At 43.0% G+C, this 13067-nt stretch overlaps 1 protein-coding gene across 1 annotated transcript in view; it reads right to left on the reverse strand.

Moving 5' to 3' along the window:
- TRAPPC9 (trafficking protein particle complex 9) overlaps positions 1-13067 on the reverse strand; it is a 305011-nt gene that overhangs the window by 191027 nt on the left and 100917 nt on the right. The window contains 1 exon segment of the mRNA XM_032223179.1: positions 3182-3335. Coding sequence (XP_032079070.1) covers positions 3182-3335 — 154 coding nt within the window.

Consider the following 13067-nt stretch of genomic DNA (forward strand, 5'->3'; position numbering starts at 1 on the left):
GCCCTACATGGCCTAGGACCCGGATATCTGCGAGACCGTCTTCTGCCACATACCTCCCAATAACCAATAAGATGGCACAGGGTAGGCCTTCTCCGGGTGCCGTCAGTCAGACAATGTCGGCTGTCAACCACCCGGGGGAGGGCCTTCTCTGTAGCCGCTCCGACTCTTTGGAATAAACTGCCCCCAGAGATCCGGACCCTACCCACTCTCATGGCCTTCCCGAAAGGCTATTAAGACCTGGCTATTCCGGCAGGCCCTGGGCTGTTGACCTCATAACTGAGGTCCAGCCCCAATTAGACTGGGTGTATGTTGTGGCTTTTTTAATCTATGTTTCTGTGTTTTTAACTTTTCTATTTTTTAAATGTATTGTTGTAAGCCGCCCGGAGTCCTTCGGGATTGGGCAGCCTATAAATTTATTAAATCTAATCTAATCTAATCTAAAACCACTCATTACCTGAGCAGTAGCTACATTTTTGTTTTGCTGCACTGAAAGCACGATATACTTGGTTAAAGACATTTTTATCTTGGGTTTTAAAAATTACTTTTGGTTTGATACACCTTACCTAATCGTTTGTATGGGATGTAACTGAGCCAGAACTGAAGAAGCTTCTTGGACGAGAAGCGAAATGTTTTCAAGGGGGAAAAAAAACCCCAAGAAAGTCCAGCTGCTTTTGGAAAAAGCACCTTTGGGGCAATCGTGACCTGGATGACGGAGAGTTCTCCATTGACACCAGTAACTGTTACATTTCGTGATTTATTTTGCTGACTGTTATTGCATTGTTGCATTTGTTCGTTTCATTCTGTTTCTGTTCTTTTGCGTTTTTGCTGGTCGTTGACTGAATAAATACTATGAATTGATTGAGATGGTAGAGATGGAATCCAGAAATTCCCAGGCTACAAAGAACTGTTATGTAAACCAGGGGTCTCCAAACTTGGGCGCTTTAAGCCTTGCGGACTTCAACTCCCAGAATTCCTCAGCCAGCTGGCTAAGGAATTCTGGGAGTTGAAGTCCGCAAAGCTTAAAGCGCCCAAGGTTGGAGACCCCTGATGTAAAAGATAGCGGAGGCGCTATCAAGCCTCCAAAGAATAACCAAGAAAGCTTGGTTCTCACAAAATCATCCTCTTCTTCTCCCTCTCCTTCTCTCCTTCTCTTTTATCTCCTCCTCCTCCTCCTCCTTTTTTCCTTGTCTAGATCAAACTTTAAAGTGCCAGAATGAAGCCACTTCCTTGGTTTTTTTTCCCGCTGGCCAAAAATAAGCCATTATCAGTACATGTTTTCTGGTAACAGGCAGGAGATAGCAGGAAATAGACAAGCCTCTGCGTCTCACTCTCTCCACATTCACACCTGCACGTTGTTATCTGCTAAGAGTCACCGCTCGAGCATATTGGTTTTGCACTTAAGCACTCCGACTCTCAGCCTATTCAGGGTCCTCCAAGTAGTATAAGTGTTGTGGCCTGCCAGCAGCCAGTGGAGCTGGCAGCACAGTCAGACAGTGAGGAGGTTGGGGAGGAACCTGGGCCAGTCCTGGAGTCTGGGGAAGGCTCAGATGAGGGCTCTGTGTCAGAGGCAGAGATGGGGCCAAGGACATCTGGCAGTTATCAGTTACCTTCAGAGTCAGAGATAAATGAGGCAGAAGAACAGCTGGGGCCTGCTCCCAGTGTGTGCATGCACAGAGTTGCCAGAAGAAAAGAACAGCTCAGAAATCAGGGTTGACTTGGGAGCAAAGTCACAGGAGGATGGTGGATGGCCCATAGGAAATAAAAGAGGAGCGGAAGGGGAGTGGGATTTTGCAGGAAACCGTTCGTTTGTTCGTTCATTCATTCATTTCAGGAGTGTGAAGATCTGTCCGTGAATCTCAGAGACTCTGTGCCCAGTCTTTCCTTGCACAGCACCTCGTTTGGAAAATATTTACATGGCAGCTTTCCAAGCTAGATAAGGTCTGTGGTCATAAATTCATCTTTGAAAGACTGTTCACCAGGCCTTTGCTGCATGTGAATGAGAGGAATTCACATATCAGTAGTGGAAATTTTGAGTAGTTTGGAGAACCAGCAAATGCTGGCCCCAGAGTAGGGTGGGAATGGAGATTTTGCAGTATCCTTCCCCTGCTATGTCCACCGATCCATGGCCACAGAACCAATAGTAAAAAAATTGAACTTCACCACTTCTCGAATCCCTTTGTGCCCACAAGAAATCAAAGTCCAGCCCACTTTGAATTCTGTGAACTCTTATCTACTGCTAATTTGCTTTCATCATTAATAGTTCAGATTCTTGTAGAGTGTGTTAGCATGCAATAAACATGTATTCATGTAAGTCATCTTGACTAAAACATATAAAGAACGATTGCTGGAATTGGGTATGTTTAGTTTCATGAAAGGAAGGACTAGGGGGTGACATGATAGCAGTGTCCCAATATCTATGGGGTTGCCACAAAGAAGAGGGGGTCAACCTATACTCCAGAGCACCAGAAGGCACAACAAGAAGCAATGGATGGAAACTAAGCAAGGAGAAAACCAATCTAGAATTAAGGAGAAATTTCCTAACAGTTAGAACAATTAACCAGTGAAACAAATTGCCTTCAGAACTTGTGGCTGCTCCAACACTGGAAGTTTTTAAGAAGAGACTAGACAGTCACTTGTTTGAAATGGTATAGGCCAGTGTCTCCTGCCTGAGCAGGGAGTTAGACTAGAAGACCTCAATTGTTCTTCCATCTCTCTTATTCTTACTCCTGATTTCCTGCACTTAACACTGTGCTTTCCATTAAAGCTATGTCTGCCACTTTTAATGCCTCTGGGGTCAGAGCAAGTATTTCTAGCATCTCTCTAATCATATTTCTTCTCCTTCTATCCCATGGATTGCGGTCAGGAGTCAGATTCTATTTTATTACTGATATTCTCAAAGGGACATCTTGGAAGACTCGGAGTTATGCCAACGTTCATAAAAAACACACACACCTTAGTTCTTCATTGTTTAAAAAAATAAAATAAAAGCTGTGTGGAATTCTCAACTGAAGGAGCTTAGAAAGAAACCAAAAGAGAAATCAGTTAAAATTAGTTTAAAAGTTTGTGATTATGTGAAATGCTCCATTTTAAACCCTGTCTTTTTCATATGCATTCCTAGAAACGAATTAAAGCTCATTGCTCGACTTGAGAATTTCTGGGAGGGGGCGGGGGAAAAGGATATAATTTTCCAGACAATGTCTAACTTGTTGTTGATCTCCAGGCTTTTTGCGTGCTTTCTCTCTTCTTCCAGCTGCTTTGGATTGGCATATTGTGCTCTTTCCCCGGGCGAGTCTGGGTAACTTTCGAAGGTGAATTTGTCGACTTGTATAGCCATGCTACAATGGAAAAGAGAAAGAATTTACTCAGCAACTTTTATGGAACGTTTTGTAGATCCCGCGCAGAGGTGGGTTCCTACCAGTTCACACCAGTTCGGTAGAACCGGTTCGTCAAATCTACCGAACTGGTTAGAAGAGGTTCCACCAGAAAGCAGGCCACACCTACAGAAGAGGTTGCAAAAAATTTTGAAACCCACCGACACACACACACACACACAGAGACAGACAGACAGACAGACAGACAGACTGACTCACACAGAGAGAGAAAGAAAAAGAGAAATAAAGGAAGAAAGAAAGAAAGAAAGAAAAAAGAAAGAAAGAAAAAGTGAGGGAGAGATGAAAGAAAAAAAGGAAAAAGGGACAGTGAGGGAAAAGGAAGGAAGGAAGGAGAGAGAGAGAGAGAGAGAGAGAGAGAGAGAGAGAGAGAAAGAGAGAACACATGGCCGGCAAGCCACTCCCACCAGGTCACATGGCTGGCAAGCCACTCCCACAAATGAGGCCACACCCACAGAGTAGGTTCGAAATTTTTTTGAAACCCACCTCTGATCCCGCGGCAAACATGCACCACCTCAGGGAAGTAATCGGAAACAGTGATGAGATGCATTTCTGCCAATACAAGCAGTCCTCGACTTCTGACTGTGACTGCAATTTTGGTCAAGTTAAGTTGCTGAAGTTAAGCAGCCACCATGAGAAAGAGTTGGCAAAACAGTTCAGTTCAAATTGGATCTGACCGACAAGGCCGCTCAGCAGAAGCACCTCAATGAGGACTACGAGCATAGGCTTTCCAAGCAGAGGGAATACCTGTGGGAGTGCAAGGCCAGGTGCCGGCGCCTGGAGGCTCAGTGGGCTGAGATGAGCAGCCAGTTCCAGGCCATGATAATAGTTTCACTGGAACAAGGCCCTCTGGTTCTTTGCCAACAGTGGCCCTTCCCTCCAGCTTTTGCCAAAAGCCCCGCACCAGTAGCTGAAGCAGACCCCAAGTAAGAATTTTTGCCCCCCTCTGACCCATACAAAAAGATCTCAAATGGGGAGACTCTCTGCAGCAAAACACGTGATACGTGTTCATTGCACGTATCCATCCCAGGGGCCGTAGTTGAGGAGCCCTGATTTAGTGCAATATAAAAAATGCAAATAACTTTTTAGTGGACCACCAAAATTTTCCCGCAGACCACCAGTGGTCCATGGATCACTAGTTGGTGACCGTTGCTATAGAGTCAGATGAGGAGGAGGTTGAGGGAAAGGGAGGGCCCGGGCGGGGTTCGGAGCCTTTGGGAGCCTCTGATAAGGAAACAGCATGAGAGTCAGAGTCAGAGCCGGGGGCTTCTGTCCCTCCCCCAGGTGGAGAGGCAGCTGTCTTCAAGGTCTGAGCCAAGTCGGGGGGGGGGAGGAACGGTGGGAGCCCATCCCAGATACAGATATGCACAGAGAGGAGAGGAGAGCAAAGGAAAGCAATCAGCCAGCTCTCAGGGCAAAGCAGACGCAGACGCTAGCCAGCCCTTCCCTGGCTAGGAAATAAATAGGAGGAGTTTGGGAGTGACTGGCTCTCTCAGACAAGAGTTTGATTCTAGAATATAGCAAGCAATTCGGATGTCTTGGATAAACCCTGGTTTGTTGGGACTACTTATGTTTGATTTTTTTCCCCCTTTATCCCTGTAAATAAAAGAAAGACCCTGTGATCAAAAGGGGTTGGTTTTACTCATGAGTAAACATCTTATCACTACTTGTGAAGGCTGGGTCAAAACACTTTAGCCAGCATTCCCCACAATGACCCATGCAGCTGGACTTATGACAGCAACCGCAAATGCCAGGATTTCCGTCACTAAGCACTATGGTGACGTGATGTCACGCTTTATGACCACATCATTTCGATACAGAAAGTCCCGTCCCCAATTAGGATTGTTAAATCGAGGATTGCAATAAAGGAAAGAAGGGAAGAAAGGCGAAAAGCACCGAAGAGGATTCCTGCAGGTGCAATGGCGTATTATTACACTGTCTTTCCCACCAATATTGCGATTATGTTTTATCCAGGAAGTGTCTAAAATTGAGGGGCTGGATTATAGACCAATTTGTCACTCTTGATCTCCGAGGAACCAATCTAGATTTTAAAGCAATTATCTAATAATTCCGCCCGATAAAAGCGGCACTGGGCACTTTCTCGTAGACATTTCTGAGGCGTTCATAAAGGACACCTCCAACAATTTCCTAGCTTGGTATTATAAAGTTTATTGGAGAGGATTGAAAAGATCAGATCGTAATTGCCCTCATCTGTCATAATCTCCAAGGTGGCTGTCCGGCAGCCAAGACATTATTGCAACGCCAGTGGAAAATGTGCAAGAACCTGACAAACTATCTACTTGTATACCTTCTCAAAGTTAAGCGTCCTGCTATGCTTCCGAAAAGTTTGACGGTGTTCTGACCCAGCTCCCCAAACACGACAAACCCTCTGTGGTTGAAGTGATGATTCCTTTATTAGGAGCAGAAAGCAAAAAGTTTCTTTCTCACCGCAGGCTAACAAGTCTGCCTGGCAGGGAGATGAACAGTTGTCTGCCACATCTATTCATCTCCGCCCCCTGCCTTTGATCCCCAGAGCTAGGGTGGGGCTTCGCTAGCAGGGGTGGTTCTTCCATCCCAAGGACCAGCCCATAGATTTCCAGTGCTCTCCTCTCCTCTGCCTTCTGCACAGCGGCGAGTCAGGCACTGGAGCCAGCTGTTCCTCCTCTTCCTTATCAGCCACCTCCAGGCCTGGAAGCTGTTGACTCTCCATCTGGGGGCTGACGGAGAGCCCAGGCTCCACCTCCGTCTCTCTCTCTCTCTGCCAGCTCCATTCCCTCTTCCCCCTCGGAGCTCTCAGATTGCCTTGAGGCTGACCCTGACTCCCACGCCTCCCCCTGATTTGATTCCACTGCTGGAAGGGTCAGAAGCTAACAGGCCACAACAGTCCCTCGCCGTACTGTCCGAGCAAATTACATACGGGCATATAAAGGACTTATAAAGAAATTAAGGATATATGTGTTTCACAGAATACCTCAAGGAGGTGGGGTACCTAAGGGGAATAGTCTGATCACCATTCTTTAGGGAAATATAGGTGCCTTGAAATGTACAAACATCGGGTATGCTTCCTACAGAAAAATGCTAGATTATACTGATGTTATATATACTAGTTTTAGACTATATTAGTGTACACCATCTGCGGGCCATAGAACCACTGTAATCTGTACAGAATACCAAAAATCCAATCAAGGTCAGATTAGGTCATCTTAATTTCTTTCTTTGTTTTAAATTCCAGATTATCTACATCTCTAACGTCTATAATTGCCAGGGAAACCTGAATACCTGGAAGAAAACAAACTCCTCTCGGCTATTTTTTACACTCCAAAATTTTTGCAATGATACGCTGATGTCCCCAGTTAATGGTCTGGCAACATGAAGAGCAATAAAAAGGTTAAGCATTTGAAGACCTGGATTTGATTCAGATCTTCCCAAATCAAGTTTACTTATCTCCTCCTAAGAGCTCCTTGTTCAATAACCTGATGGGGCTGCACTTCTATTGAATACCCCGTTTCCCTGAAAATAAGACCTCCCTGGATAATAAGCCCAATCAGACTTTTGAGCACATGTGCTAAAATAAGCCCTCCCCAAAAATAAGCCCTCCCCGAAAATATTTAAACACAGAAGCAGCCATGAGGTGACCATGCTCACCACCTCCTGCACCTCAAAAATAATAAGATCTCCCCGAAAATAAGGCCAGGTGCTTATTTCAGGGGTCAAAAGAAAATAAGACCCTGTCTTATTTTGGGGGAAACACAGTAGGCCTATTTGCAGAACCTGAATCTCATTTATAGCCAGACAAGACTCCTATAAGACTTCATTCGAAAATTGTGGCAGCATGTATTTGTTTTAAGAAGAGGTACCTTTTATTAGATTTCTATTTCTGGACCTATATTTACAGTAACTCCCTTTTCATAACCCTGTAATCCCTTAATTTGGGGGAGAGTCGGGGCAACTGGATGTAGCTGAGCATTTACTGGCTGGCTGCCCTTCCTGACATCTAAGCGAAGTTCGCAGCAGATATTTTTTTCTCAGCATCCTAGGAGGGAAATATCTGCTGCTACCTAGGATTGAACTCTCAACTTTCTGAGAGAGAGGCTAGCATCTTCACCACTAGGCCACCACACCACTCAACCTATATCTATAGTAAGCATTATAAAAACTCATCAATCTCAAGTCAGAGCCTGAAGGGCTAAATGGGATTACAGATCAGTTATATGGATTTAACTACCATTTTAAAATTGCCAAACTATGCAGCCAGCAGTTCGATTCTGACCAGATCAAGGTTAATTCAGCCTTCCATCTTTCTGAGGTCAGTAAAATGGGGACCCAGATTGTTGGGGGCAATAGGCTGACTCTGTAAACTGCTCTGAGAGGGCTATAAAGCACTGGGAAGCGGTATATAAGTCTAAGTGCTATTTATTGCTAGGTCCATTTTATGCACAGTTCTGGCATTTCTACCCATCAAATGACAAAGAATGTCTTCGTGGTTGACACAGAATGATTCCATGAACTTCTGGATCATTTTATCTCAATTAACTGTGAAGGAATCATGATCTCATCACAAGGATTAAAATTTGCCTAAAGGTGTGCTTGTAAAAACTGTTAGCAAAATTGTAAAAGCATCAGTTGTGAAATTTATCTTCCTGTAGTGAGCATTTAAGTAGAAATCAAAAGGACAACCCTTAGTCAGAATAGACACAAATGCGAGGGATATATAGAAATCCATTTTAAATCTTAAACTTTACAATGGATCGCCTGCAGGAGCTTTAATGTTAGGGGGGAAACATTTAAAAAATTAGAATCTGAATGAATGCTAGAAATAATAGGTGGTCCTTGACTTACAACCACACTTGGAATTGAAACTTTGCTCCCTAACTGATGTGGTGGTTAAGTACGTTGTACCTTATTTTACAAACTTTTATGCCGTGGCTGTTAAGCGAATCACATGGTCATTAAACAAATCTGGCTTCTCCCACTAACTTTGCTTGTCAGAAGGCTCCTAGGAAGGTTACAAATGGCAATCAAATGCCCCTGGGATGCTGTGATTGTCATAAATACATGCCGGTTACCCAACACCCAAATTTTTAACACATGACATGGGAGCTGCTGCAATAGTCATAAGTGTGAGGATTAGTCATAAGTGACTTGTTTCAGCACTATCGTTAACTTCAGTTGTTACATGAATAAAGGGAGGACAAATTGTGATGGGTTGCAGGCGGTACGCCCCGGTACGAATGTACCGGAGCCAGCCTGAAGCACCGGATACCGTTCCGGTACGGTGCTCCGGAGGGCCCACCCACCCGCGCTCCTTACCATGTTTTAAAGCTGTTGGTGCTTCCGTGCATGCGCATGGCGTGTACAGCATCTACGCGACGCTCCTCTGAGCAGCTAGAGTGTCACAGAGACTTGCGGATGCATCGTTTCCAGCTACAACGCATGCGTGTGTCCGCGCACCGCACGCATGCATGTGGGTGATGCCAAGGCCATTCCAACCGTACCGGTTGGAACGGAATCCAGAACCCACCACTGAGGACAACCTATAGTTACCCTAAATCTTTTGCTTGATAAATTGTACTAATTACAATTCATCTGCACTCTTGCTGATTAACATGGCTTATATCCTTTAAGCCACTTTTCATCTACCAAGATAATCTCTCTATATAAAAGCCAAATACTGTTCACTCATCACAAAATCTCCACAATTGTAAAGCTTACAAAGTTGAAATTCGGCCTGTATGTTCCTCTTGGCTTCCAGGTGCTCTCTAAGAAAGGATTTTTTTGAAATGACTATCAGATCATCAGTATTTCTTATACAGTATTATATTAAAACATGTCGATGCTAAGGAATTAGATGTTCTACTCCCCCTCCCCACATGAAAGGAACTCTGTTCCAACTGCCAGTTGCCTTATATGGGCGTGGCCAGCGCGTGACTCATCCGGCCTGGGGGATAGCCCGATCACATGGTTTCGTAGCCAAGCATGGGTATCCAGCTAGTATTTAATACAAATGGTGATGCTTTATTGTTTCAGTCACTCAGCCTAAAGTAGTCCTTGTTCCTGATTTAAGAGTACACAAAGGAAAAATTTCATTTATTCTGCTGCTGATTAATTTTGTACTGATTTACTTGTGTGTATTATTCTTGTTGCTCCAGCATTAATAATAATGATGTTTCAGAGGTCTGCCGAAGTGAAAAACCTGGAATTTGGGATTTAAGTAATATATCATTGTTTCTTTTTTAAAGAAGGCCTAGAATTGATTGGTCTGTCCTCTTACTGAAAAGAGTATGAACACAATACTGTATTATTTGTTTTATCTTGAAGACCTAGATACCACTCAGAGACTTCAGTAAACATATAGCACTAATATATCTTAAGATTCTGTTTCAATTAGTGGTTAATGAGCTGCCATATAAAGTGATCTGTTGAATTAATTAGAGAGTAGCAGCCTCCTCTTGGCTGCTTTAGAATGTTCAATGATATTTCTAACTCTGTTATCAGTGAAGTTCTTCCAATCCAGTGGTGGGATTCATTTTTTTTACTACAGGTTCTGTGGGCGTGGCTTGGTTGGCGTGGCAGGGGATACAGTAAAGGATACTGTAAAATTTCCATTTCCTCCCGATTAGCAGGGATTTGGGAAACAGAGTATAGATGGGGGCGGGGCCAGTCAGAGGTGGAATTTACCAGTTCTCCGAACTACTCAAAATTTCTGCTTCCCAGAGGAGGAGCCTAAATCGCTACAAAATGGTTGCCCGATCTCGATGCTCCGAGATCGCCGCCAATACTTTTATCGCTGGGTGGTCCAATCGGACCTAAACCGTCCCGTAGAGATGGTGAACAGGAAGACTACGTTCTGCTGATCACAGAGACATTGCAAAGTCCCTGATTGAAGCAGGAGAAGGTCTCTCATCTGGCGTTAAAAGCTCAGGCTGACAAAGTAGGGATGGCTCCAAAATGGAAGGAAACGGAAGAGAAAGTGTTTACAGCTGGTGAGGAATTTGTATCCGTTTTAAAAGAGCCTGCCTATAAAAAACTTAAAGCTAATTTAAATCTAAGAATAAAAGAAAAAAGGCGGTGGAATTAAGCTTTGGATGGTTTTGGTCAGTGTGTTATCTTAATTTTTAAATGTTATTTTCATGGATGCAATTTATGCAAACCGTTTGAAATGAATGGATCAAGTTTTCTTCTTCTATAATTTTTACTATTATTTTCACAACCTACGGACTAAACTTCTCCTTATTCATCACTACATGTCCTTTTACTCTTCTCTATTTCATGTAAGAATTTGACTTTTTAAACTTGGAATATTAAAAGATACAAAAAGAACAAAGAGAATTGCAACAATTGTAACAACAAAGGGAGAGATAACACTGCTACTCGAAGACTGGAAACTTGAGTATTGAAAACAAAATACTTTTACTTTCACTACTGATCATCCTAGTCTGGAACTTTAAAGTCTCACAGTTTGTTTATAGAAAGTGATAAGAAGTAAAGCACCATTTGTTTAGACAAGTATTCCTTTGAAGTATATCCTTAACCAGAAATCTCATGGTGAACCTAGATGTAACCTTGTAAAAATCTTCCAAGTCAGAGCAGCAGTGTTTTAACAGCTGGAAACAATGTCTTATTTCCAACAACAGAAACTGTCAGCTTGCAAGAGGTAGTTTGTAATATAGAAACTATCAAATACATTTGAAAAATTAGAGCACCTAACAGAAAAATATGATGAAAAGGATGGAGATGCTTATCAAATGGGAAAAATAGAGGGTAGAGTCTCAAGCAATAAAGAGAAAAATGACTGCAAAGAAATCAAATCTGCTGACATCTATGGTGAATGGTTTCTGTCTGGAAATGGAAAAAGGGGAATATGGAAAGGGGAACTAGATGGATGGGAACCCTACTCTAGATGGCAAGACACAGAAGAAGAAAAAATAAAAGAACATGGATTTAAAGGGAGACATTTTATTAGTAACACCATCGATAACAACACTGACAATTAAAGACAAGCTGATTAAGGAAAAAGAAGAAGGGCATCGAAACTACATGAGAGAATCAATAAACAATGAATTGCAAAGAAGAGTCCATATAAACTTGATTAAGGAGACGATTAGAGGACTGATGCCACAAATGGCAGAAGATATGAGACTGTTTCGCTACTGGAAAGATACAGGCTGATAGATGAAAGTGTTTAATTTAAAACTAGTTGGACTTAGTGAAATTTAGTGACAATAGATATGGTTAAATAAACAATTGAAAATGATAATAATGTATACATATGTATTGATATAACAAGTAGTAATTGGATATGAATATTGAATGGTACCTATGGAAGGAAGATGAGAAATGGTTTGGTTACATATAAAGATTAATAAAAAAGAACTAACTTATGATAATGGATATAGTTAAATAAAGGAGAGATAATGATAACAATGTATATATAGGTATGGGTACAACATGGGGAAGTTGGTATAATTGTAATAGCTTTATATAAGAATGGTGCAATTCAATTTGAAATGATCTATATTGTTCTAAGGCCAGGACCTCAAAAAAAGAGGTCATTATTGAACTGTCAAAGGTTCATTGAACCATTCATCCTTGCTGCAACATTTGTCTGAATTTTTTTTGCAAGCCGAGAATGTAAAATTAATAAAATATTTGAGCCCAACTCCACGAAGCTCATCTTTTCCTAGTGTGTGTATAATTCTTTCACCTCTTTCATTCATTCTTTTATAATCTCTGCTGTTGTTAAAGCAAATTTTTCACATTTTGCATGTTTTTCTGTATTAGATATCCACGTGACTACTTGTGTTTTGTTTGGTTACTCCAAATATTTTTTTCCGAAATTTGGAATTTACTTTCACCATGCCACATTTCAGTATATGTACAGTCATGTGAAAAAGTAAGCACACACACTTCTATAGTTTACCTTATCAGGACACAGTACAAATCATATGGTCCTTAGGAATTCTTAAAAGTAGGTAAATATAATCTCAGCTCAATCCAAATAGAGCTGGAAGGGACCTTGAAGATCTTCTAGCCCAGGGGTCACCAACTTTTCAGGACCTCAGGGACCACTAAATTCATAATTTTAAATCCCACGGACCACTAATATGATCTGCCTAATGATTGGCTAGGTGGGCATGGCTAGGTGGTCATGTGACTGGGTGGGCGTGGCCAACTAGATGTCACTCATGTTGAGGGGTGCCCTGCCCGCCTCTACTCGCCACTCCTCAGCTGCCCGCCTGGGCTCCTTAGGACCCCAACAGGAAGCCATTGCTGGAGCTAAGCAGCCACCAGGAGAAAGAGTTGGCAAAACAGCTCAGTGCAAATTGGATCTGACCGAGAAGGAGGCTCAGCAGAAGCACCTCATTGGGGACTACAAGCATGGGCCTTCCAAGCAGAGGGAAGACCTGTGGGAGTGCAAGGCCAGGTACTGGCACCTGGAGGCTCAGCGGGCTGATGGTCAGCCAGTTCCAGGCCATGATGCAGTCCCACTGGAACAAGGCCCTCCAGTTCTTCTCCATCAGTGGCACTTCCCTCCAGTCTTCACCCAAAGCCTCGCACCAGGAGGCTGAAACAGACCCCGTTGTAATTTCTGCCCCCTTCTGACCCGCACAATAAGACCCAGAAGGTGGAGAAGGTGGGCCGTAGTTTGAAGACCCCTGATTTAGTGCAATATAAAAA

The sequence above is a fragment of the Thamnophis elegans genome, chromosome 8 (genome assembly GCF_009769535.1).
Source record: "Thamnophis elegans isolate rThaEle1 chromosome 8, rThaEle1.pri, whole genome shotgun sequence".
NCBI classification, from domain to species: domain Eukaryota; kingdom Metazoa; phylum Chordata; class Lepidosauria; order Squamata; family Colubridae; genus Thamnophis; species Thamnophis elegans.